At 47.2% G+C, this 27,894-nt stretch overlaps 1 protein-coding gene across 2 annotated transcripts in view; it reads left to right on the top strand.

The window, feature by feature from the left end:
- SHANK3 (SH3 and multiple ankyrin repeat domains 3) overlaps positions 1–27,894 on the top strand; it is a 369,667-nt gene that overhangs the window by 130,630 nt on the left and 211,143 nt on the right. For both annotated transcript variants that reach the window (XM_084506714.1, XM_084506715.1), the window contains one exon: positions 1,281–1,620. In XM_084506714.1, the coding sequence (XP_084362840.1) occupies positions 1,281–1,620 (340 nt within the window). The remainder of the gene's footprint in view (positions 1–1,280; positions 1,621–27,894) is intronic.

Below are 27,894 nucleotides of genomic sequence, written 5' to 3'. Positions count from 1 at the left end.
TGGTAGTTAAAGTGTGCTCAGGGTTCAGCACCTGTTTGCACACCAGGTACAAGTTACCATGGAAGGAGTAGTCTTGGAAAGGTGAAGTTGTGCAGTCCCCTGTTAGTGGGATCACACCACTTCTGAGTATGCCTTTCATCAGGAGTGCAGGAGAACTTTGTAGTGCAGATCTCTGCAGTGCCTCAGATGCTGTGTTTTAAGTATCCCCTTGCTTTCGTCACTGAATTTGCAACAGCCTTGGTGGTCACAGCACAAAACCTGCCAAAGTTCAAGAAATATTTGGACAATGCTCTCAGGTGGTTTAAATTTTAGGTAGTCCTCTGCAAAGCCAGGAGTCAGATTTTTTGATGGTCCTTGTGGGTTCCTTCCAATTTGGGATATTCTATGAAACAAGCGGATATTGTTGACTATGTGTTCCCTGCTGAAGGCATTCACAAATGTGAGGCAAACTTTAAGCATATTAAATTTCAGAATGAAAATGGATTCACTGAACAAACTTCAGGAAAATATGTCTTTCCTGACCTAAGTTCTGCAACACTCCAGCTCCACAGTGTGCATGTGCCACGTCTGCAGCAGAGTGCTCATCCCTCTGCGTCTACAGGAAGTTTTCCATTTCCACTCCTCCTCCTGCAGAGCTGCTGGCAGAAGCAGGAGTTGGCATCTCCAGGTGCCTTTGTGAGGTCTGGTTCTTCCAGACACTGGTAAGAGTTAGCTACAGGGTCAGGAAGGGCAGAGTGTAGCAGGTGGTTTATTCTGTACACTACATTTTTGAGGCTTAGAGATAGCACATGCCTGAAGCTATAGATTTAGGCCTATTGTACCTCCAGAACAGAGGAGTAACTGATGGCCAGGATCATGGCCAGTAACAATGTCCTGTGTTTGTGTCACCACCTCCAAACCAGAGTGGTAGCTGGAGGTGGGCTGGAAGCTGGTGGTCCTGACCCTCACCATCACTGTGTGCCCCCACAGGGTTCCTTGATGCTTTTCCAGACACTGCTTCCAAACACTCCCCAGGCTGCCATGCCATCTAAATTGCTGGCTCCACGTGCTCCCAGGCCTGCAGATGTTCCCTGAGGAGAGCAGTGTGCTCTGGGTGTCTTGCTGGGATGGAAGCTGGAAGCAGATGGAGACACGTCCTCATCTGCTGTGGCTGTTCCTGTGCTCCCACTCCTGCCCCAGCTCTGTGCTCCTTCTCTGCCACCATCTTCCTGCTCCAGCGTGACCGACCAACACCAGCGTTGTCCTGGGTAGCTAATGCTGCTTTCCTGGCTCTTTTGCAGTGCCTTTCAGAGAAACTCCCAGCTATACAAAGCGGAGACGGATCCTCGGTGCTGGCGGCCTCTCTTCACCGCGCATGCTGCAGCGCTCGGCCAGCGACAACAACCTGAAGGCAGAGAGCCGGGCGTCCTACTCACCGGTGCCCTCGCTGCGCAGCCTGCCTCCCCAGCTGCTGGTGCAGATGCAGGAGGCTGCAGCAGGGGCCGGCGGTGGGGACGGCAGCCTGGCCAGCTCCAGCAGCACCCGCAGCGCCCACAGCCGCTCCCCATCCCTGCAGCGCGTGCAGGAGGAGAAGGAGGCCGACCTGCCCACGCTCCGGAGGAGCAGCCGTGGCAAGGCCAGGTAAGGGGCCAGGGGGAGGCAAATCAAGGTTGACTTGTGCCGTGGCTGTTGTGGGCATCAGCACCCATGGGAACCCCATACCCACATGGAGCTGGGCGCCTTTGGGACCCTGGGTGAGAAGCAGGGAGGCTGGTGCAGTCTGGTACAGGGCTGCATCTCCCCACCCCAGCGCTGCAGGGAGTGGGGCTGTCCAGGGCTTGGTGCAAGCGCTGTGGGGGCTGTTTTCTTCAATCTGCTCCCCAGCCCTCAGTCTAATTTTGCGTCTCAGAAGGATGGTAAGTACATCAATTCCATGTTGCACTTGTTGTTGCTATGACAATGAATGCATCTTGAAAACTAATACTTCGAGGTGGCATATTGCAGATAAGCCAACACCTAATGCATCCAAGCCAACTTGCTGTTATCACTGCCTTCTGTGTCTACCTGCACAGCCAGTTGCTCTGTCGGACCCACTTGGGCTTGGTCACCCACTAGTCAGCACGGGAAGGCGTTCATGGTGCTTCAGATGATTTCAGTGGCCAATATGTGTGGGAGTGATTCTTGGTTCTCCTGCTGCTCCCCAGCCATTCACTGGCCAAGTGCAAGGTGAACTCCAGCTCTGAGACCACTTGTCACAGCTGGTGCTTACCTTTGAGTCAAGGCATGGACCCCGTTGCTGATTTAGGGGGATAACTGCTGGTTATCTCGGACAGCAGAGACCTCCCTGAGGATAACTGCTGTTGGAGAGTGGTGGTTGACAAGGGTCCCTTTGGTGAGGACTGGGGTTCAGGCTTTGCTTCCCCAAGTCCTTTGTTAGAGAGGCAAGACTGACTGCAGCCATGTCTGGTGAAAAACAACATCTGCTTGAAGGGGCTAACTAGAAATTCTAATACTGTGAGGTCAGAGCAGGAGTTTGAAGAGCAAGTGCCAGGTCTGGGCTATGGTTGTGTTTACTGATGACCAGGAAATGGGTTTGAGCAGTGAAGAACCAGTCTGCAGATGACAGTTGTTTACATTAGCTCCATACCAGAAACAGCTTTGAGGCCCTTTGAGGCGATTTAAAGAAATTGGGGAAAAAGAAACATGTTGGTGAATACAAAATAATGAAAATAAATGCAAAATAGCTACTAGAAGGAAAAAAAAAAATGAACTACTCAATTACCTGGTAGGATTCCTAATTAACAGTTGAACTTGGGAAAAGTTGCAGGTTGTTTTCTAAGGAGTTCGTTGGAAACCTCTGCTCAACGTTCAGCTTCAGTACAAAATGCAGTGATATTAGATCACCTAAAGAGTGTGATGAATGATAAAGTGGAAAATAGTTTAATGCCATGACTAAAATCTATGATGACACCTTCGAGTGCTACGCACCAGCGTGAGCACTGCTAGTGAGTGAGTGAGAACAGAGTGAGTTAAAGGGTCTCAGAGATGCAGCAAAAATCATCAGGAATGAAAAAAAAAATCTGCTTTGAAGAGAGACGTAAAAGAGCAGGATTGTTACCTTAGAAACGAGATGAATAGGAGGAAATATGTTAAAAATATTGGAAATACGGAATGGTTTATAAAAGGGAAATAGGGAACTTCTGTGTGTTTTTTTTTTTCATGGCACAAGGAAAAAGGAGTGTGCAATGACATTAATGGCAAGCAAACTGAAAACCAGTACAAGACTGTTTTTTTTCACCCTGCAGTTAGCTCTGGAATTCACTGCCTCGGGAACTTGCTAAAGCCAGAAGTACAGTATGTTTATAAAAACATTAGGAGGCTGGTGTGGGTAAAATAATGCTATGGGATTTTATAATCAATAAGCTTTTGGAGCTATTCTCAAAATTACCTGGAGCCCCTGATGGCAACAAGGAGGAGGGGGCAACATGGTGAAGGCTCAAGCCTCCCCCAGCAGGGCCAGCTCATAGTGAGGAGCACAGGAAGGCGGCCACCTCTCCAGTCCTACTGCCAGCACTGTTGGAGCAAGCATCTGCCCTGTCTTCTGTTTCCTGCTTGTGCAAATTTATACAGTATTTGACTGTATATTGACATGTAATTGACTTAATTACATTTGACATGTAATTGAGTTAATTTTTCCTAGCCGCATGCATTTTATAAAAGGTATATAAAACTACAATTTATTCAATTTTTTTGGATGCTTGTATCATTTTTTAGGTATAGGAGTATTGTGAGATTCATAGCACTGAGCTTGGGGCAAATGAAGCTCACACATGCAATCTACATGCGCAACACCTTGTACATGCTAGTCATGTCAGAGCTGTCAGGATCATACAGAGGTGGTCTTGGTAACGTGAGAAACACAAGATGTGAAGTCAAAGGGGCAGAGAAGAAATGTCTGTTGAGTCAGGCAATGGGATCTGAGCCCGACAGCCACTCGCACGCGTTGCTTTGTGTTCTTTCTGTTGGACAGGGCTCAGCTGCCCCAGGCTGTGAGCAGGGCAGGGTGAAAGGGACATTCCCATGCAGGGCTGCTGGTGCCTGCGGCAGGGCTGCACAGAGCGTGGTCGGTGTGGTTCCAGCATGCCACCACCCTCATCCCAGCTGCGAATGCCAGGCCATGGTGTCAGTAGTGCCGTGTGCCCCTTCCTGCAGCTGTTCTCACATCACCACCCCCCCGTGAGATGGCTGGGTGGGTGCTGATCTCCAGATTGCATTGTCTGATATTAAGTTACATAGAAGTTTGCACGCACCACTGCTGTTCAGTATGAGCTATATGCTAACTAGTGCTTACCAGTAGCTAACTAATAGTTGTATTGTGTTTGACCCAGTATTTCTTTCACTTGTTTGGCCTTACAGCTCTCCAAGTCTGTTCCCAGTGTATTTGTTTGACAGCTTTTATTTACTCCGGGGCTAGGGAACAGCAGTGCGGGGATCCCTAGCTCATCTGAATATTCAGTTCCAAGTGATGTTTTCTTTTCCAACAAGAAAGCCTTTTCTTTGTACTAAGTGACAAGACATCCATAAACACATGCAGTCCTCATGCATCTTCCTTGAAAAATCTTGCAGACAAATTGATTTTGGGTCAGATTTTTATCAGAGTAAATACTAAGAAAATTCAATGCCTTCAGTGTGTGCCCTGGAATTCTTTATTCTGAGGGAGAAGTCTGCCAGCAAAATTCTGATTGTTTTGCAAATATATTCAGGATGGCAAAGATAATTTAGATGAAGACTGGTTTAGCTTTAGTGTTTCATGTTTTCCGGGAGTGATGCATGCAAGCACCGTGAGTGCCTGTGGGCTGGTCAGCAGTGCTGGCATTCAGCTGTGCTGGAAGCAGCAGCAGCTGTTGACCTGTGTTGCTCTTGAGGCTTCAGCTATGCCAGTGACTTTGGTGGCTGAGTTCTCCGATGGTCCATGGGTCTCCTCATGTGGAGGTCTGCAGGAGGCTGAGGCCCTGGTCAGCTGGGGAGGCTGAACAAGAGCACACTTCTAGTCCTGGAGGACAGGCGTGTGTATGTATGTAGGGCAGACCTGCGTGATGCCAGAGGTTAATCCACCTCCGTGTGGCTTGGGACAGCCTTGCTTGGCATGTCTGAAATGCCTTTTGGTGGCTGGCTACCCCTGAGCTAGCAGCCTGCTGCTGGGAGGAAGTTTGGGCTGGGGAAAGTGGGGGGTAGAGGAAGTTGCTGATGCAGTTGGCTCTGACCCCAAAAGCCCTGGTGCAGGTCCCCAGGGCAAACAGAGAGAACTAACAAGAAGGGTCTAACACACCAACCTGTGTGACAAATCCTGCCTGGTCACAGGAAGCCCCAGGGACAGATGTGCCATGGGCTTTCCCCTTCCCTGTGTCCATCTGTCCTCACCACTAGGGAGGTCTCTCACACCTGATACTTCTCCTGGGTTGTCATGCCATGCTGAATCTCGGTATAGGGAACACCTGGCTTGCGTCCCCCTTGCACAAACTTTGTGTACACTGAACACTGCTTGCGGTGTTTTCCTCAGTGTCACCTCTTCTTTTGGCTGTCGACCCCCATTGCCTTGCCTTTCCCGATAGCTTTCCCTCCGGCTTTCCCAGAGCTGCCACTGCTCCTCTGCAGCCTCCTGCCAGCCCAGTTCCTTGCTGACAGTGCGGTGCCCAGAGCAGGTGCAGGACAGCAGAGGAGTGCAGCAGCAAAATTACATTGCATGTTTTTCAGGCTGTGTTTTTGATAGCTCATAACACTGCATTTTATGAAATGGTGTGATGTATGACTCACATTCAGCGTGTGATAGCCTCCACTTTTTTTTCCTCCTTCAAAACCCACTACATATCAAGTGTTTCCCTATCTGAATCCTTTTGCATCTGATGGCTCCTGCATAGATTTAGTACCTTCAGTTTATCAGGCTCCATATAATTCCTAGCCTTGTTCTTTGCTGGACTTTGGAATATTAGGCAGGCCCTTTGTACTACCTGTAGATTTGTTAAGGATCTTCTCCAATCCATCATTCCTTTTGTTAAAGGTGACCCCAACCTAGGATAGCCCCTTCGTAACCCCTTGGCACCTCTGCCCATCTGGACCATTGGCAAAGCACCAGGGCAAGTTCTCAGTCTGATCTCAGCTGTGTTTCCCAGGGCAGCTGTGGAACAGGGAGGGAGAAGCCAAAGGAAAGCATCTGACTGTTTCTTGGTTGCCAGCACCTCTCATGGTCTGTCCTTGACAAATCCCTTCTTACTGTTACTGCATCACTTCCTCCTAGACAAGTGAAAATACTTTGGCTTGTCATTTGTTCCAATGTGGGTTTTGTTTTGTTTTGTTTGTTTGTTTGTTTGTTTTCCCTATGAACTGAAGTTACAGCATTTCTTTAGCTCTTATTTTTTCTGCTTTTTGGCAATTTGCTATTTTCCATGCTTTTGGGACATGTTCTATATAATGTGAGCCTTCAAAGATGAGCTTAAGTGTTCTTAGATTGCTTCAATCTGTTCTTAAACTTCCTAGTAGATGTATAGTCAGGCTTATCCAAATATTCTTAATTAATTTCTGCTTTTGGTTTCCAGGTGAGATCTTACCTGTCTGCCTCTGAAAAGATACACATCATTTCACAGTTGATCTTTGTATTAAAGGCTTATTTAAAGACTAACAAATATTAAGTACATTGGTCTTTTTAGTTTCATCCATTGGAAGTTTTCCATCTGCAGTTACCCAAGAGAGCACCAATAATTACCAGCAACTCCTGGGATCTTTTTCTCACTGTCAGTGTATTTACAGAATGATTTCTTGTTTTTCTTGCTTCTTTCCATAGTGACATTTATTTTCATGCTTGTGTCTTCTGGATTTTTGTTCTTTTGTGTGTGTGATAGCAATCACTCCCGTTTCTCTCCTTTCCTATCTTTCTCCTTCTTTCCGTGATCACTTACCATTTTGTGATCATTCCTATCAATGTTACCTCTGCCTTCATGTTTTCAGCCACTTGGAATCAAAGTGCTTAACGAGCCACTATATCTTTTTTTCTTCACGTTCTCTATACAAATAAATTGTCACAAATGTAGTCCAAGAGCTTTCTGGACAGTCAGTGTCCTGCTCCTTACCTAGGAGATCTCCAGATAAATGCCATCTCTTATTATCCTTAAGTCCCCTAATCTAGCATCAGAGGGGTGTAGCGAAAGACACCATACTGGATCAGAACGGATAGCTGCCAAGCCTGATGTCTTGGCTGATGGCTGCCCGTGGCATATGTTTAGAGAGCAGGACACATGCTGAGAAAAGCAAGGATTATCCTACCCATTCTTTGAAATACCTTCTGATTTGGTCCTGTCTGTGAGCATCTCTGAAAAAGAAAATGTGAATTGCTAATGTGTGACTGGCTGCCGTGTGGACAGAGAGTCCCGGGCAGAGTGTTGTTCAGAGAGACTCTCCAGGCAGACTGCAATGAGCTCACTACTCTTCAGCTGCAAGTAAATAGAGAGAGCATCCTTTCCTAGCACCTCCCCTGAAGATTCTTGGAGCTTTGCCACCTTGAACAAATATCCTTCTGAAATTGCTAAAACTGCAGTTATTGCATCAACCACAACCTGGGGACTTTATTTCTAATATTCTTGACCTCTCCTTGAGCGTTTTAATAAAACAAATGCCTTGTCCCTATTTCTCTCTCTCTCTTTTTTTTTCTTTTTCTTTTTTTTTTTTTGTAATATTACTTTTAACAGTGTGAACTGATTTTTCTATTCCCAGGGCCTTTTTTTTTTCCTCAGCAAAGTGAATGAGATCTTTGCCCTAACTGCTAAGTCACTGGTTTATTTATTTATTTATTAAATGCCTTAGACAATTTGTTTTACCTTCCTGACTTCTGAAAGGGTTAGAGCCATTTGATTTGTTCTACCTGCATCAGGGATTTGAGAAGAAATTGCCACAATCTGTTTCATTCTCTCTTCTGTGTCTTGGTTTTCAGCTTGTCAGCATCCGCTAATTTGAGTCCCCTCTGCTTCTCAGATGTAGCATGCCTCCCTATTGCAGCAAAAATAATTCCCTGGGGGTGCTAGGGAACATGAAGGTCTGTGGTGCAAACGCCACTTCTCTGGATTTTCCTAGGGTCTCCAGGCTGCTTCAAGTGCTCCTGTGCTGTTTGCAGCACAGCTGAGAGCTCCAAGCTGTACAGCAGTACTGGTGCTGTGCCTGACACTCCTGGTATGATGTTTTATTTTGAGGTAGAACAGTGAAGAACTGTCAGGGGATCAACTGTGAAACAAAGCTAGGGGATATCTTGCTCATAGTATGGTGCTGCTGTCTAAGGCAAGTCCTTGTTCTGGAATAGTGGACCATTAAGGAATGAGATGGACAGTGCTTCTTGAAGAAACATGCAATGGGAATGACTGTGAGTCCCCAGTTGTCTGACTGAACACCTTGTGCAGAAAATACAGGGTGCTTGCAGAGGAGTTACAGACCTGTAGAATAATTAAAATTGGAAGGAATGTCTGGAGGACGTCTGAAGGAACATCTGGTCAAACCCTCCCATTTAAGGAGAAAAGAAAACTCCAAAAACTTGTTGATAAAACAGTGGGAAGGGCCTCATCTGATCCCTTGGGGATGCTCCTGCCCTTTGCCAGGGGCTCCTGGCTGCGCAGCTGAGATGGGGCTCTGGGTGCAGGAAGCCTGGTCGGGGCCAGTCCCAAGGCTGGGAACCAAGGTCAGGATGCCATCACTGGTCCTGAGCTGTGCCGTGGGGTGCTGGTGCCTGGTGTGCCCAGGGACCTGCCTGGCACTCCCAGTATCACTGTCTGCCAGCCTGGCATTTTCCTCCCACAGGACATGCCCTGTCCAAGATGCTGGTGCCTGCCCTTGCCCCAAGCTCCCGTCTCACCAGTCTTTGGGGGCAGCTGTGGCAGGACCCCCCTGCAGACCTTGCATGCACCCCAGTGCCAGTTCCTCCCCCACCTGCCTGTGGCAGAATCATAGGATCATAGAATGGTTTGGATTGGAAGGGACCTTAAAGATCAACTAAATTCCAACGCCATGGGCAGGGACCCCTCCTACCAGCCCTGGCCCTGAACACGTCCAGGGATGGGGCATGTCCTTCTTGTGCTGGGGGTCCCAGAGTTGAACTCGGTGCTTCAGGTGGGGTCTCAGGAGAGCAGAGTAGAGGGGGGAAAATCCTTTCCCTGGCCCTGCTGGCTGTGCTGCTTTTGATGCAGAACTGCTGCCGGGGAAAGAAACAGTGCAATGGCAGCATTTCTTCTCAGGACAGAGTCTGTCCTTAACCATGCAAGTAACTGCTTGCACCATGAAACGTTTCTGAGACATGCTGCTCCCCTCAATGTCTGCCAAGCTGCATCTGAAGTAACTAGGACAAACACCTTTTAAGTTTTGATAAACTAAAAGAAAATCTGAGCAATATTCAAGTAAGATTACCTCCATACCAGGCATGTTTGTCTCTGTAATAGCTTTTTCTGTTTGCATTGAAGTTCCCATAAGGATATATGCTGTCAATTTGGTACACCAGTGAATCTTCAGGAATATTTATTTTAGTTGGGCAAAATTAAAATGGGACTAGATGCGAGGAGCTGAGCTGCCCTGCAGAGCGCTTTCCTCTGATGGGGTGCAAGTGCCTACACTGCCTCCAGGACTTAAGGGCCAGAGGCCACCCCTGTGGCAATTGCCCTGGCTGTCATCCAGGGCCTTCTTACAAAACTCTGCAGCAGTGCAAAGAGAGTGAATGATGCATGCAGACCTTACAATAAATAAGGCTCGCTATCTGAATAAGTAACAAAGCATTTTGATAGGCTTTCCTGCCTTCTGTTGGTTTAAACATTACATTTTATATCTGAAAACGGTGCTGCAAGATTTCCGAAGTGGTGCAGGATTTACAGGACCCTCATGTCGAGCTCTTCTGCTCTGGGTGGGCTGGAGCACCTGGCAGTGGAGGAGGGCCTTGGCATGATGGTACTGCAAGGAGAAACAACGGAGAGTATAAAATCTGACACAGCACTTAGACGTGGCAGTGAGGTCTGGACTGGTTGGCACAGTGTTTGCAAAGGTTTTGCACAGTTTAAGGAGCTGAAGTCTGAATGGCTGGAGTAATCCAGGTGAGCAGTGGTGGGGACCAGGCGCTGAAGCCTGGGGGTGCCACTGTAGAAGTGCTGCTGAAGCCCAGTGGTGGGGTGACTTCAGCAGGGGAAGGGCCTGGAGGTGGAAGCCAAACGCTCTGGTGCCCCAGTCTGAGAGTGCTGGGGGCTGGCTTACGCTCTGTTGGTGACCACCCCCCCGCCCGGGACCACTGCCTCCAGAGCACATCAGAGGAGAGGATGCACGTTGCCCTTGTGCTGCCTGTACACGGAGTTACAGAAATAGCCACACTTCAGAAAATGTGGAATAGTGAATGACAACAGTATTACCAGGCTCAGCATCTTGAGGAAGGCGAGACACTGAAAAGACTTGCCATGCTAAATTCTGAAGGGGAATTTCAAAAGGATGACAGAAATTCACCAAAAAGGCCTAAAAAATCAGAAGCAGTAGCATCCGTAAGGGCGATACAGGAGGTGCTGGAGCAATCCAGCTGGAGCTGCACAAGGCAGGACCTCTGGGAGAGGACCTCATCAATAAGGGAATCTAGCTGCCTGCAGTAGGGCTAGGAAACTCTCTGAGAGGAAAGGGACCACTGGAAATGGGAATCTGGGTCTAGGGAAGACAGCATGACCTGCCAGGAGCAAGAAGAAGCTGTCTTCCCAAAGGAGACTTTTGTGTAGACTCTGTTCTTCACCTATGGTGAGGGTCCTGGTGCACCAGACAGGATGGAAAGCATCTCAAAGGAAAAATCCTTTACTGACCTCTCAACCCTAAATTGCCAGAAGAATAAAGATTTGGGAAAAGAAACTGTGTCACCCTGAGCAGCAAGAGTTTCATGATGGGAAATGTCAACAAGGCTGCACAACGTACTTGTTTTTAGCAGGAGGTGGCTAGATGAGTGGAGAGTGGCTTAAACTGAAGGGGATTTGAGTTTCACCAGTCCAAAACATTGAAATGCGACACTATAAATAATACAGTGATGTACAAATAATGTATTAGAATGGGTTTTCCCACCTCAGCTTTTTGATCTTGTTGATAGTGCAGGGCTGTGAACAGCAGGATGAGTGCAGGAGATGAAGAGCAAAGGCCAAACTGGAGATGGGCATGGGAAACGCATCAAGAGGATGAAGCCAAGCAGACCACTGACTGGAGCCAGTGATCAAGGGTTGTTAGAGCTTTCATTAGGTTTCCTCTTGTATGAGGTTAATATGGAAACTAGGCACTTATGGTATGATGCAGAGCAACCTTATTCTAAGAGGTTCATCTGGATTGCTCCAGCCATTCAGACCTAAGAGAAAAGGAATTATCTGCATTAAAAATGAGCCATGACACGGTAGTGATATAGCAAAAAAAATCACACTGCTGTTGAAGTCAGGCTGGCAGCCTTTCAATGAGGTATGGAAGCCTATCCTTGGACCTGCGATGGAGGTTTTTCCTGGCACTGGTCTTGTCCCAACCCAGCTCTGGGCGTGCTGAGCAGCAGAGCTGCTTCCTCACAGGGACAGCAGGGAGCTGCCACTGGAAGCAAGTCACTCCTGGCTTCTTCCTTGTTCCTCATTTAGGACAGCCTGAGATGTGCGGGTCCCTGCAACCATCCATAGCCGGTCTTTGTGGCTCTCGCGCGCTGATTCTCTGCATTGCTGATCCCCAGCTTGGTTATTTCATACTGGAGGAAAATGTAAGACTTCAAAGTTTGATAAAGTGTGTAGATAAGTACAGGCAAATGAGTACTGCAAGGAAGAAATTCAGACACCCTCTACATTTTACTGGATTTTAAATTAACTGCAGTCCCACAGGCTTCCTTGTCAGTGCTGCCATGAAAAATCACTGCTTTTTTGGTGAGGAATCACTCATTAAAATACAGAACAAAACATCAGAATTTATAAAATGAGATAGAAAATAATGCCAATAATAAGACAACACTTGGTGGGGCATTGAGTCCAGCTGCAGTGTGCAGTGCTCGTAGCCCTGGCCCAACGAGGGGCACCAGCACAGCAGGAGGGAGGCAGCAGAGCTGCTGCTGCAGGGCTGCAAGTGGGCAGCCGTGGGGCTACAGAGTTTGTCCAGTGAGGAAAATCCTCGCAGAATGGGGGAAGCAACATTTAAAGCTACCAGATATTTTTCCTTTGCATCTAGTTAGGCCATGCAGCTCCCTCAGCTTCCTTTCTCACAATCACTTCATTGTAGTTACTGCTTGTTGTGATTTGCATCTTGTGATTTACACTTGTCGTTTGACCATCAGCTGATGGGTGAGGAGGATGTTTTCCTGGGGCTGGCTTAGCACCACGGGCAGCATCTGAGTGGAGGCACCCACGCCTCTCCCACAGGCAGGCAACTCCCATGGACGTCCTGGCTGCACCAGAGAACCACGAACATCCTTCCTGGGGCCCCACTCTGTCATTCCCTGCGATGTTGCTCTCCCAGCTGAGCCTTTCAGTCCACAGAATATTTCTGCTCAGGGCTGTCTTTCTTTCCTTTTTTAATTTTTTAAGGAGCATCTGCCTTCAGCTGCAGGGTGTCAGTGTAAGAGCTCCTTAGTCTTGACTTGCCAGTTGTGTGTTCTGCTAACAGACTCACTAAGGTTATTTTCAATACAGACTTCATTCCTCCAGCGGGAGGCTGGTGGTGTGAAGGCACCCTCCCTGCAGACACAACCCCACTGCCTTCCTTATGCCTGTAGCATGCTGGAGGTCTGGCCGTGACTCTGGGCCCCTGCAGGTTTGGGGAGGGGATGTCCTCGCAAGACCCGGGACCAGTTTCAGCATCAATGTGCTTTTCTGGCAGAACGCAAGCAACAATGTGGCCGTATGGCTCAGACCAGCAGGCCAGGAGCAAAGGCAGTGGCCTGAATGTGAATGAGCTCTGCGACGCTCTGCAGGCACGAGCAGCCCGCCCATCCTCGCCAGGGACCTGGAGAGCAGACAGAAATGTAAAGCGGTTTGAGCAGGTGGCCGGTGCTGTCCCAAGTGAAGGTTTACTAAGAAAGAAGCTGCTGTTGCAGTAGACAGTCAGATAATTCGTCTTTCTTCTCTGATGCAGTGCCTTGGTGCATGCTGGGCTAATTCCAGTGATGTATTTTCTGGATGGCAATGTGTCGTGTCTCTCAACTCACAGCTATCTACATGTTCTCTGTGCATCCAGCTGCTTTTCCCAAATATGATAGTACAATAATTTTTTACAGCATCATCAAGATGTGATCTCTGAGCGCTTCCCACTGGGGGAGTAAGTTAATACTCTTGACTTCAGTCCTGGAATTACAGGACATAGCAGAATCGCTGTGTTTTGCTCCCATCTCTGAGACCCTTGCAGTCCCAGCTGCAGGTGATATCCCTTTACCCTGCTGTGATAACTTTCTCTCCCTTGTTTTCACCTCTTGCTGCCTGTCTCTGTGCATTAACCTCCTGCATTGCCTGCCATCCTTAGCACCAGCTCTGTGCCAGCCCAGGGCTGTGCTTTTTGGTGCTACACCTGTGGCCGCTGCCCAGTGTGCTTCTGTTAGTGCAGGGCAGCAGTCTGGATGTCGCTGCAGCCAACTTGAGAGGCTTTGCCCGCTATGCAGAGTCTGCCAGAAACTAAACAGTCTGTTTGGCAATGTAAGGGACAGGGTAGTAAGTAGAAGAGAAGATATCCCCATGCCTTTATCAATCAGCAGCACAGTCTGAATATTGTGAGTGCTGTCGGGCAGCCTGCTTTGAACAGAGCTGTGCAGGGTGAAGGCAGAGACAAATGCAGCAAATAAGCATTGGCTGGAGGTGCTCTCTTTGTATGCAGAGATGTTGGAAAGAATGGGATTGTTACTGCAGAGGCAGGATTAAACAAGGAGGATGTGATTTAACATCATGGTTGGTTTGGAGGAGCCATCAAATATATAGTCTGTTCTGAGCAGGGTCCCATTTGTAATCGTGCCCTCCCCACAGTAATTCACTAGCATTTCTCACAGCATCACTGTTCCTTTAACTAACAGGTACGCTTGTATTTATAGATGATAGATGAGCAGGCAGGTGGAGCAGAGGCCGGTCAATACTGAACATGGTGCCAAAGGGGGATGCGTTCTTCAGCAGGGAGCGCTCCTTGCTTCACAGACACTGCAGAGCCTGGTGCCCGAGGCATAAGGATGCTGTGCAGGACGTCAGTAGGTGATTTCAGTTTTGCCAGTCCAGAGTATTTAAAACTGACACTGGCTGCAGGGCTGACTCATATCAAACAGAAGCAGAGACCAAACAGTGAAATGACACACTGCAAAGGAAGTAATTATTGCACATCAAGTAATGAATCTGTGGACCACCTTGCCATAGGCATGGCTTGGGCCCAGCACCCAGGGAGATGCAGAGGAATGAGGCTTCTGGCTGATGCAGGAGCAGTGCTGCTGCAGGAGTTGCAGCAGGGGGATCACTGCTCATAGAACCATAGAATGTCTTGGGTTGGAAGGGACCTTAAAGATCATCTACTGCCAACCCCCCTGCCATAGGCAGGGATGCCACCCACCAGATCAGGCTGCCCCAGGGCCTCATCTTGAATGCCTCCAGGGATGGGACATCCATAGCTGCTCTGGGCAACCCATTCCAGTGCCTCGTGTCAGATGTTGTGGAAATTTCTAAAAGGGACTAATGCCCTTGTGGGGGCAGGTTATTCCTGTCTTGATACTATTGCCTTTTATACCCTCCGCCTTAAAAATTAGCCCTGCCTCCTTCTGGCTGTGGAAGTTGTGCAGGCTGGACTTTGGCTCCAAATCAAAATTGACAATTCTAGGGTTCTACCGTTGCTTTGCCATGAGGTCTCTCAGTTACACAGGACATTGCGTGACAGAGGTTTTCCAGCCTTCCTCACCCCTCGGTCTGCAGTCACGCTGATGTGGGACCAGGTGGGAGTGCTGCTGCTCCTGGGAAAGCACATGCTCTGTCAAGACAGCCTTTCAGCAGGCTCAGGGCTGAGCCATCAAGATCTGTGCATGAGACATCCAGCCCTGCTGCCTGCCAGCAAATGTTGCTCTGCTCTTGTGCAAGCACAGCCAGCTGCAGGGTGGTGACTTACATGTATGCACCAGCAGGCAAAGAAAGGTCCAGCATGCTGCACCACATTGGTGTGTACCAAAGCTGACAAAGTGTCTGCACACACGTCATTCGTACCTTGCTTCATCTGCCATTGCAGGAGTGGTGCTCACCTTCAGCACAATTGTCCATGTCACCCAAGTCTCAGACTTTGGCAGTCTTTTTTTTTGCAGAAAACAGATGCAGGTACTGGAGATTTCAGAGTGCAGAAGGGACTGTAATCATCCAGGCACCAGATACCATGGGTGCAAGAAGCCTACATCCTGTACACCATGCACATTAGCACAAGGCCAGAAGAGGAGGAAGCAGTGCTCATGGCACCCATTCAGTGGGCGTTTTGGACTCAAGACAGCTTTTGATTTTACCTGAAGATGGCCAGCTTTGAAGTGTATGTTAAATCCAAAAGGCTGGTTCGTAATCTCAGTTTTTACGTGCTTCTGCCAAGCAAGTGTCCTAATGCAAGGCCTGAATGGTTAAACACCTCCTTCTCTGTGGGCTCATTGGAGCATCATTATTCTTGTCTGCCTGCCTAGAGAGGCTCCAGTTTGGCAGGAAAGACAGTGTGAGCTCTTGGACAATGTACTGCTTCTGAGGGTCGTTGGGCTGCTCCTCCTGGATGCAAGGCTGCAGCACACGTGGCCACCACCCTCTGCCCCGGGCATAGGTGCTGGCATCCCTGCACCTGCAGCTGGCATCCCTGCGCCTGTTCCTCCGAGGTGTCTGTGTGGGAAATGCAGCCAGGTGGGCTCTCAGGAGAGGGCCACCACACACTGGACGCAGGTACAGAGATGCCCCAGTTACGAGGCTGGACTTTAACCCAAAATATCTGATATTTTAATGCTTTTATGTCTTGGTTTAATGTTTATGTAGCTCATAACCAGCATGTAGAAGTCTCACTGTAAGACTGCCAAAGGCATTTAGGACCCCCAGAGTTTTCTGGTGTAAGCCGTCTGGAGTGACCCTGAGCTGAAGCAAGCAATGTATTATCATTGCCATTTCAGTGATGTGGTATTTATTACACATTTTTATAGGGCTCCCTAGCTATGGTATCTGCACCCCAAATAAGACCACACTTTATGGCTTGCATGAAAATGGTATTATTGCCTGGAATTCAGCATCACTGACAATGGGTAGCAATCTCAGCTGTAGTAAAATGGTTTTGTTTCCTGTTTATGGGGCTATTACTTTGTGGTGGGTAGAAGGCTCACCAGTGGCATTTACTGAGCTAGACTGCTTGTAGAAAAATGTTTTTAGCGGTTTTTAATCTTTTGGTTGAAATATCTTCTAATCTGAAATTTCTCAGGTTTTTCATTGCTTCTGGTTCAGTTTCAGTTAAAATGGACCAGAATTTTTGAAATGAGGAAAGGTGAAGGAAAAGTGGTTGCAATATATTCTTTGAGTAGACATGATGCTTGTAAAAAATTAGTGATAGAAAGCTAATATTTTACATCGGTGTTAGCAGTGAAGCAAAAAGGTGACAGTACTTCGGAATGAATTCTAATTTTGCATGCTACTAGGGATTAGAAAAATCAGGTTTTGTATTTGTGTATTTTTTTTTTTTTAATAAATGACAGTCTACTAAATCAGAGTACCATAAACTCTGTCATGGTGTAGGGCATAGCTCTACAGAGAGATTTACTTTGGCTTCACTTCCCCTTTACTTCAGACACTTACTGATCATTGCTCCAACAAAACTGCACGGAAGTCTAACAGAGTGTGCAGATTAGAAAGCCAGCGTTGGGTCCTCATCTGCCAGATGTGGCATGAGATGGTGATGGTGATGAGGTGGTGTGGCCTTTGACCACACTGAGCATTTGAACTGGCAGTGACAGTTCTTGCTTGGAATCCTGAAACAGACCCCAAAATTCACAGCCCAGATAAATATCTGCATTTTAGTGCAGGGTGGGGAGCCCTTTCCTGGAGTGGCTCACTCACACTCTTCCTAGCACAGCCATGTCTGTAAGTGTGGAGGGGGTGACAGATGGGTCGTGAGATGGTTTGGTGAGCACTGTAGAGGCCATCTCAGGTGCACAGGCGTCCCTTGCTGGAAGCACGATCTGCTCTCCTGGGGGAACACCACAGAGCTAGCCCTGCTGAAGCTTCAGCTCAGACAAGCAGCAGAGGTGTGCTGTGCTCTTCTCTCCACCCCAGAACTTGCCTGGTATCCCCAGGGCTGGGATGAGGCAGCTGCAGGGTGTGTGGACATACAGACACTTATTTTGCCTTTGCAGGTACCAGGACAGGTTTTGTAGAAGTTGTCAGATTTGGCTTGCTTTCAACTTTGAGTACTGTCCACTTAGGATGTTGCTGTTGTCCGCATGAGTGCTCTGCACAACAGTGAGGGTGAGAGCTGTATATAAACCCAGCACAGAGCTGAGCATTTGCCTTGCCAACAGTGTAAATTACAGCAAAAACTTGAGGTCGTGACCATGTCTTGTTCCCACCTCCATGCTACAGAGCTCCGTGCAGGAGGCCTGCAGTTGTTCCGTGCCCCAGCTGAGAAGCAGCAAAGTCTGGTGGTGGTGGACAGCATTGCCATTTGAGCTGAGGCTTGCCCAGAAGTACAATCAGATGTTTATGCCCTGTGTGTGAGACTCTTTCCTCCTCCTGCCTTATTCTGCCAGAGCTTTCACAGCTCCTTTAATTTTGAGCTCCAGGGTCACTGGAGCAAAATGACTCATCTTTGGTCGGAACCCCCTAGCACCATGCTGGTTTTCTGTACAAAGCCTTTCCTAAAAAATACAGCAGGCACAGAGGTGCCTGCCCTCTTCATTGCAAGCAATCACCTTCTTAGACTATTTGGGAGTCCCATAACTGTTCAATTACTCTTGTATCTGTTGGGAAAATGTTTCTGGCATCATTTGTGCCTGTGGGCAGTTTTGGGACCCACGCTGGCTGTTTCAGTGCTGTGGGTGTTCCTGAAGCAGGTTGTTTGGTTGCCTGTATCAATTTTTCCCTCCTTGAATGAGAGGCAATGGACTTGTGACTCCCAAAGTAATATGGTATCCTCTGTCTTGAAAAAATCATGAAAAATATGTGCTACTTCTACACTGCTGTCATGTGTCAGCTCGTTTGGAAAACTGAGTTGAAGATTATCCAGTGTCCTGTCTGAATGCAATAAATGCTCTAGGTTTCACTGCCTCTCGTATGTTGATTTCCATAGTTGCATCTCCATTAGCCAGTCAACTTTTGTGTTAAGTTTTTATCAAACACCAAGGCAAAGTATTAAATTACTTTTTAGACTATCTTTATACCACTCTCACACATAGTACTCTGCTACTTCTGTCTGTGTTCCCGTAGGCCTGAAAAGCTTTCCCTTGTTCGCTTTAATGTCCTTTGCAAGGGTTACCTGAGACTGACTGTTGTGGTTACATGGTCCTGATCTTTTCACTGCCTTCTCACACAGAAGCCTTTCCAGAATTTTAGTTGTTTATTTCTGAACTCTCCTGTTCCCATCTTGTTGCGTGTATTGAGCTGAACTCTGCTCCCAGCAGTGAGTTACACACAGGGGTGCACTGAGCTCTCAGGCTCTCAGACTGCTGTCATCCAGCAAGAAGGAAGCTGCAGGTGAATACATCCCATCAGTTTAGGAGTGCCTTCTTTAGGCACGGACCAAATTCCATCTACCTGAAGTTGGGAAGACACTTCCCTCATGGATGACGCAGCTGATGTCTTGTTCTGTTTTCCTGCAAGCTGTTAGCAGCTGCTGGTGTTGGTCACTCTCAGGATCTGAAGGACTGCAAAGCTGTTGGGGAGTGGAAGCTTCAGCTTCTGTCTTTGAACAACTGAGTGGGCAGTGAAATGATTTTATGTACAGAGGGATTGCTTGAGTCTTGTGTTGAGAATGAGAAATGGCTCTGCAATTTCCTAAACGAGAATGAAGATTCTATGTTAAAATATGCTGACACTTCAGAGTGGATGCCTGGCTCACCGGAGGATCTACTGGATTTCCATCTGGGTGGTCAGGAATGGCAGCTGTGTTTGGCACAGATTGCAGAGAAGTAGTGACATGGAGCTCAAGACTGACAGCAATGGTCTTGGGAGAAGATTCTGCTGTCTGCACAGTTCAGAAAAAGGAGCTGTCATCATTCACAGCATTCGTAGCAAAACCCAGCACTGACCCTCCTGAATATGATCCATGCCTGCAAAATCCAAGAATGCCTTGGAAGGGAAGAGCAAGCATGAGCTGCATGGCTTCTACGCAGTACACTAGTTGAGCATTGTTGACTTTTGTGTCCTGATGCACTGTTCATATTTTCAAGAGGAATTTTGAGACTCATTGAAAAGGACTTCAAGGAATTTGAAAACCTCTGGCAGAAATCTGAAAGGTGATTTAGACATGGACTGTGAGTGTCTCCATGAGGGAGATGATTTTGAAAACTAAACTTTTATGAGTTTGGCAATGACCACATAACACAAGACATTGAATGTAAGCTGAGTGCAGAAAAAAATCAAATGAGATTTGAGGTTTCTGTTTTTTTAAAGTGAGGATAATTAAGAGTTTAAGTGAATTATCATGTCATCTTTAATCTGAGACTCGGTGCCAATTTAAGTGACCTGTTCTAGTCCTGCTGTGTGGTGGAGGGCTACCGCTGGGATGTTGGGGTCAATGATCTAACCAGGGCAAGGCAGGAGGTTGTTACTGAGGTCTGTGGTCTGTGTTAGGGGAAGGTTGGACTGGGCGAGTACAGTAACCTTACCTGAAATTTAGGAGAGCTTTTTAGCCTTGATCTCCACTTATGCTCTCTCCTTCCTCTGGCATCAGATGCTACCAGTGCCCTGGAAGCCCTGTTACTGAAACACATGCTTGTGAGAAGAGACTTCCCAGTGTGGGCCTGGGATTTTGCTTGCCCTATTGGTCGGCATCCTGTCTTCTCTTACAGATCATGTCACCACTAAAGCTCACTATTCTCAGTTTTATCAAGCTTCTTTCAGTTACCATCTTTGCTTGGTCTCCAAGGTGTCCTGATAGACATTTTTTATCCTTTGCTAGCAAGGTGGCAGGCATCCACAATGAAAGCAGCTGAGAGAAGTGTCATCCCAGATAACTAATGAGAGGACACGAGGAAATGGCCACAAGTTGCGCCTGGGGAGATTTAGATTAGATTTCAGGCAAAAGTTTTTCTTTGAAAGAGTGGTCAGGCACTGGAACAGCCTGCCCAGGGCGGTGGTGGGGTCGCCATCCCTCGCAGTGTTTAAGAAGCGCCTGGACAAGGTGCTACAAGATACGATTTAGTAGCTTAGTGGGTAGTATTGGTGATAGGAGGACCGTTGGAATAGATGATCTTATAGGTCCTTTCCAGCCTTGTGTTTCTATGATTCTATGATCCAGCAGAAGAGCATGTTTTACAGGGCTTCTGCTGTTTTCGTAGTATAACATGAGGAGGGACAAGGTTGCCCAAGAACTTCAAGCCAGCATTACTCTGGGTGAAACAATGATGCCAAGGACCTCAGTTGTGACATTCTTGCCACACTGCCTGTGGCATAAAAGAGGCCAAAGGCAGGTCTGGTGTCTGGTGCACAGATTGTGTTTGTGCAGAGAGGGGTATTTGGGAATGGGGAGAGCCACTAGGAGCAGGAGGCACCTGGACAGTCAGCCAGCTTGTACCAAGATCTGACAGGTCATGAAGGGGTATTTAAACTGGAATATAAAGGAAAGCCTTTGTCAGTTTAAATGTAGTGTGAAACTTGTCATTGCAAACTGCTGTTTTGCCAGAGTAATGTGATTACCAATGTGATGCCCGTCCACCAGAAGGGCTAGAGAGGCTCAAGGGAGCTGTGGAAATCCTTTATATGATGGTAGTGTCTGCAGTTAATAAATGATAACATCACTGAACATGTGGAGTAGTACAACCCACTAGGAAGAAACCAAGATCTTTTGTGAAGAGAAACTTCCCTTGCTGACCTGATATAGGAGCTGTGCAACATGTTGACAGACCTCTGAGTGGAGTCAAGGAGGTGAACAAAATACATTTGGATTTTCTAAAAATCTTTAGATGAGGTTTCATATCAAGGCTGTTGAAACTAAGAATCAGATAAAATATTTCCTTACGGCTTGAAGGCTCGTAAATTGAGGAAGCAAAAGTTGGGACTTATGTGTCCCTTTTCAGGATGGGAAACCATCAGCAGTGGGGTACCTGGAGATGCTGTTGAAACTGCTTCATTCTCTGTTTTTCTCAGTGAGCTAGAGAAGAAAGTGTGCAGTGAAACCTTCAAGTCTGAGGATGAGATGAGGTCTTTTGAGTATCCAGATGATGCAACAGTTCTGGTGAATGCCAGGAAGACTCCCAGGCACTGTGCATCTAAAAGTATTAGAAATACTCTACAGTCAGCTACATAATGCTGAATGTGGAGCTGGTGGCTAAAGCTCCAGAAAGGTTTTGGAGCTGATGCTGATAGCTCTCAGAATCACAAGCATGGTGCACAACAGCAGCCAAAACAAGCAAACAAGCAAACAAACAAACAAGCAACAAACAAACAAAACTGCTAACCAACAAAATACGTCAGAATAGAAATGGAAAGAAGGCAGGCAATGTCATTTGGGGCTATGCTGATCCTGCACATGCAAGCCTTCAGAGCTGTGTGTGGTTCTGGATCAGCATCTCAAAGGGGAAGTGGTGGAGCTAGAGAAGGTCCGGGAAGGACAGCTAAAATAGGGATGGAGCAACTGTCCTACAATGAGAGGCTGAGAACGCTGGGACTCTCCAGCTTGGAGAGGAGAAGGCTCAGAGAGACACATGGCCAAGGCTTACAAAGCCTCCCAAGGCAGTGGATACTGTAAATGCAGATCTGCTCTTCACCAAATGGTGCAGCATTAGAAGGAGAGGGCTCACAATGAAACTAGTGGCAGACCAGATACAGACAAAGCGAGTCTGTCAACAGACAAAGCAAGCCTTCTTTACACAGCAGGCACTGGTCTTCCGGATTCATGGAATGGGAGGCCATGGAGGTAGATAGTGCTGTCAGATTCAGAAAGAGATTAGATGAAGACCTGGAGAGCAGATCCATGCACAGATACTAACAGGACTGAGCTGGATCATTCCTACTAATGTCCCCAGAACAATGATGTTGGATGCAGGAAGGAACAAGTGAATAGCCAGGTAAATGTGCTCTCCTCAACAGCATCTTCTGATGCTCCTTTCAGAGACAGAAAACTGCTAACAGACCATTCACCTCTACCTGTGAAATATTTCTTGTGTTTCATTTGTTAATTACCTTACAATGAGACTTCTGCTGTTGTGTTGTACTTTTTTGATCTGAAGTTTGTATAGAGTCTTTCAGGTCCCACCCTAGATGTTCAGTGTAATGGAAGGCTTTTCACTTTTAGAATCTGCTGGAAGTTGTAAGCAACACGTCTGATTGCATTAGATGTGTCATTTGTAAGATCCATTTAGGTTAGATATGAATCCCATCCTCGGGCTTTATCTCCCCTGGTGGTAGCACTACACAGCTTTGCTCCAGTGTTGCTGTTGTGTTTCTGCATTTGGGAACCCTGCCTGGGGCAATGCACCCACCAATATTTTGTTTGTGCTGACAGAGCTGCTGCTTGCTTTGCTGAGGCTAAATCTGTGACTTTGGTTAAGTGGAACTTCTTTAACCATATCCCTGAAGTTTTCTCCCCCTTGTCTCACATGTGACAGTTCAGAGGATGCAATAAAGAGGAAGATTAGTTCTGAACAGGCATTCTAGGTCGTGATACAGACCAGCTCAGGATAACTGAGGACATGTTCTTCCATGCAAACTGAGACTCACAGCAGAGGGCATTTATCTCTCCTGTTCAGGTCCTGTCTGTCTTGGCTTGCAGCTTGAGGTAACAGTGACAATTCAGAAGTTAGTTTGTCCTGCAGAGCTCTTGCATAACGTAGCTCAGGTTTCACTGAGGGCCTGAAAACAGCGTGTTCAATGCACAATCCAAAGACCATCTCTATAAATGCTTCTGTGCTCTTCTCCCACAGTCGCTGCACCAGTACTGCGTTCAGGTTGCCTCCAGCTCAGCACAGGGTACTGCTGAGGCTCTGTGAAGTCTACTCTTATACTGTCCCAGTGATCCTCTAGGTACAGCTCAGCTAACGTGAAACATACCTTCAGAAGATTATGATCATCTGGGAGTTGTTTTAGATTGCTTCACAAGGAGGAAAATGAAATAGAAAAGCTACAAGTTTCCTTCATCTTCTTTCTAGTGCTTCATATAAGGTATTTACATGCTCTAGAGATCCTCTTGCTCACTGAGTACCAGCCACATCTCACTCTTTCCATCAGGTCTTCCTCTTAATGTGATTCACATATTCAAGAACGGTTTCTAAAATTCAATCAGATCCCCATTCCAGTTGCCTAATATACTCCAGCAGAGTTTTTATTATTGGAATATATCAAATTATCTTGCTTCCTTTGCATTTTTTAAAGGTACAGTTCTAGTTTCCCTTCTTTCAGAAATTAGTAACTGCATAACCTGAAAAACAGATGACTGGGCTGACAGCCTACACAGGACTGCAGTGACTGCAGCACCCGAGGGTGCTGAGGGAGTTGGCAGATCTGATTGCAGAGCTGCTTTCCATCATCTATGAGCAGTCTTGGTCATCTGGAGAGGACCTAAATGACTGGAGACTTGCTAATTGTGGAGGTTTTACACGGGTGGGCAGCTGAGCTCAACCACATCGCTCTCTTCCTCTTCCTCCTCATAGGAAAAGAGGGAGAAAACACAATGCAAAGGACTCAAGGGTTGAGTTTTTTCCCTTTCTTAAATCTGCTCTCACAGAAACACAAACAACATCACTTATTGGCTTGTCTCTGGCCAGCAGCAGTCTCCTTATCTAAATGGGTCAGCTTCTGGATCCTTCTCACAGAAGCCACCCCTATGGCCCCCCACTACCAAAACCTTGCCACGTAAACCCACTACACTGAAGTGATGCCCAACTATAAGAATGGTCGTAAAGAGGATCTGGGAACTACAGGCCTGTCAGCCTGACCTCAGTGCCAGGAAAGGTGACAGAACAGAACACCTTGAATGCAATCACACAGCATGTGCAGGACAACCAGCAGATCAGGCCCAGTCAGCATGGGTTCATGAAAGGCAAGTCCTGCCTGACCAGCCTCATCTCCTTCTATGACCTGGTGACCCACCTTGTGGATGAGGGAAAGGCTGTTGATGTAGTCTACCTAGACTTCAGCAAAGCCTTTGACATGGTCTCCCACAGTATTCTCCTGGAGAAGCTGGCAGCCCATGGCTTGGACAGGTACCCCCAGCTGAAATCGTTTGTATACCGATAGTCCACAACGTTCGGATGAGGATATGGCCTTGGCAGTCACTGCTGCAGGAGGGTTTTTATCAGCATCAGAATCTGAAGGCTTAGTCAAAGACAAAGAATAGATATTATGGCAACAATCTACTTGAAGAATTGTCATTGCTGATAAGGAATGTCTTCCCCTCAGCTAAGTTCCAGTTTACATATTTATAAACTGCTTATCTAAATTCCCTGTGTACTTTCAATTGAATGTGGCATTCTGCTTCACATCCTATATTGACCTGATTTGTAGCATTGCTGTGCATAGCTAACCAGATCTTGTAGTTCAGCCCAGATGTGGTAAAATTTCCATGATTTGTGAAAGTATCGTCCCTCAGACTTTAACTGAAAAGAAACATGAAACCACATTAGTGTTGCTGAGGACACCTCTATGTCCAGGTGGAGGACAGTGACAAGTGGTGTCCTTCAGGGTTCTGTCCTGGGACTAGCACTGTTTAATATCTGTATCAATGACATAGACACTGGGATCAAGCACACCCTCAGCAAGTTTTCAGATGATACCAAACTGAGAGGTGCAGTTGATACAGCAGAAGGAAGAAATGCTTCCCAAAGATACCTGGACAAGCTTGATAAGTGGGTCTCTGCGAACCTAATGAGGTTCTGCAAGTCCAAGTGCAAGGTGCTGCTCCTGTGTCAGGGCAATCCTGGACATGAGCACAGACTGGGAGAAGAACTCACTGAGAGCAGCCCTGCGGAGAAGGACTAGGGGGTTCTGGTGAACGAAAAGCTCAACATGAGCCAGCAGTGTGTGCTTGCAGCCCAGAAGGGCAACTGCATCTTGGGCTGCATCAACAGAGGAGTGGCCAGCAGATTGAGGGAGGGGTTTGTCCCCCTCTACTCTGCCCTCCTGAGGTCCCACCTCGAGTCCTGCATCCAGGTGTGGGGCCCCCAGCACAAAAAGGACATCGAGCTGTTAGAATGGGTCCAGAGTGGGGCCATGAGGATGATCAAGGGCTAGAGCACCTCTCCCATGAAGAAAGGATGCAGCAATTGCTGGCCCAGGGAACTCACCGTGGTGTCCTGGGCTGGCAAGTGCAGTAATGTCAGGATGTGGACTACCATGTTGCATCAGGGTAATGCTGAGGAGCATGTTGCTCTAGCAGCTGTGGCTTTACCTTTCTTGAGTGATGTGCCTCAGGTCTTCTCAGAGATCTTCTCTTCTTTACATGTGAAGAGGTCTTCCCATGGTCTGGAGGTGCTGGCAGGTGGCACCGGGGATAGGTAGTGGGACCACCAAGTTGAGCACTGGAAGACCTGTGGTGTCTTCCAAAAATACTTGCTTAGGCAGGTGGGCAGACAAGAGGTGGTCCCAGCTGCATTTTGCGAGGGTGGTGAGTAGCCTTGAGTTTTCTGTGTTGCCTTTTGTATCTTTGCAACTGGCAGTTGGTGGGTGAGGATGACTAACAGGGAGCCTCAGCAGAGACCTGGAGTAGGGGAGGTGTGTGTTGGGTGGTGGTGAAGATGACCATCTCATGGGAGCTACTCTAAATACGATATCATATAACCTATTTCTGCATAAAAGTTAAAATTACAGAATCAGAATCACAGAATGGGTGGGGTTGGAAGGGACCTCTGAAGATCATCTAGTCCAACCCCCCTGCCGAGCAGAATCACCTGAAGCACCTTGCACAGAATAGCATCCAGGTGGGTTTTGAATATCTCCAGAGAAGGAGACTCCTCTCTGGGCAACCTATGCCAGTGCTCTGTCACCCTCACAGTAAAGAAATGCCCTCTCATATTCAGATGGAACCTCCAGAGCTTCAGTTTGTGCCCATTGCCTCTTGTCCTGTCTCTGGGCACAACTGAAAAGAGATCGGCTCCATCCTCTTGATACCCTCCCCTCAGATATTTATACACATTGATGAGGTGTCCCCTCAGCCTTCTCTTTTCCAGGCTAAAGAGGCCCAGTTCTCTCCTCCCGTCCTCCTATGACAGGTACTACTGTCCTCTAATCATCTTAGTAGCCCTAAGTAGCCCAAATCCTCTTAGTTGCCCTAAGTCCTAATTAGCATAGCCTGCCTCTGCCCTGAGGCTCTGGTGACTTGGACCTCTGGGAATTGGCTCAAAGGTTGAGGCAGTAAAGGGAATTGCTGTACCCCATGGAGCATTGCTTCGGGAACACACATCCACAGGGAATGATGTTGATCTGGGGAGTCTGGAGATTACAGCAGCCTCCCCTAGGCTGCATCGTCTGTGTCACTGCTCTCCTGACACCAGTGCTGACTGGCATGGTCTGGAATGGGGAAGACAGGAGGATCAGGTGTCCTCCCCTCACAGCACCACTGTTTCCTGTTGCCAGTGTCTCTCTACAGCGGGAGCCTCTGAGCGCTGCAGGAAAGTCTTGCTCACCCCCTTACAGAGGGTGGTCATGCAAAATGCAGGCAGGAATTGGCCCGTGGTCACGCAAGTGTTGAGAGCAGACAGGGTCTCTTCCTGCCCTGCTGGTATAATTGGAGGCTTAAATACGATTTACAGTGCTGTGAAGTTGCACGAGTACACACTTTTATATGCGTGTCCTTTACATATCCATAAATATATGTATTTTATCTATCTATCTATCTATCTATCTATCTATCTATCTAAATGGTTTATTGTAGCTTGCCCTTTATCTCCTTAATCCATTATTCAGGTTTTAAGGAGCTTGTGCATCTTTTTTATCATCACTAAATTGAGCCCTCCTAGATTTATACTTGCTACATGTGTGGTTCCCCTGGAAAGGTGAACACAGTAGATCTAATCTGTCTGGGTGAACATCTGATACAGTGCCCTGTTGTAAACAGGTAATTCTCCTGGAGAACATGACATTAATGCAGAGCTGTAATATAATTAAGCAGTGGTCTAAACATGCAAGAGCAGTGGGTTGCTGAAAAGGCAACTGCCAGGTTGGAAGGAAGTTAGTAGGAAAAGTCCCCAGTGTTTTCTCTAGTGTCCTTGACATGAGAAACACGATCTTGAACTTCACTGATGATATAAAGTCAGTGCTTAGGAGGGCTGGAATATTATGAAGAATTTCAAGTAAAAGCTAGAAATAAGATAAAATGGTAAGCAAGAAGTATTTAATATTTCTGCAGGGAGTTCATAGTTGCCTTACCTGCTGGAAACAACAGAGGAAAATGGTTGGGAATAATAATCAGAATAAGATGGTCGGAGTCTGTTGTGAAGTGAGAGCAAATGCTAACATCATTGTACAAGATCTTGAAAGACAATATTTAAAATATTATGTAGAATACAATAGTTCAGTTGGAAGGAACCTTCAAAGATTACTGACCTCTTCAAGGCTAACCAAAAGTTAAAGCAAATTATTGAGGGTGTTGTCCAAATGCCTCTTGAACACTGACAGGCATGGGACTTCAAACATCCTCTTTACGACCATTCTTTGTAGATGGGTGCCACATTAGGAAGTCTCCAGTCACATGGGACCTCTCTGGTTGACCAGGACCACGGATAAATGGTGGAAAGTGGGTCAGCAATCA

Source organism: Aythya ferina (assembly GCF_964211825.1).
Source record: "Aythya ferina genome assembly, chromosome: 1".
Classification (NCBI taxonomy): Eukaryota; Metazoa; Chordata; class Aves; order Anseriformes; family Anatidae; genus Aythya; species Aythya ferina.
Note: the sequence above shows the minus strand (reverse complement) of the source record. Positions and strands in the feature narration are given on the sequence as shown.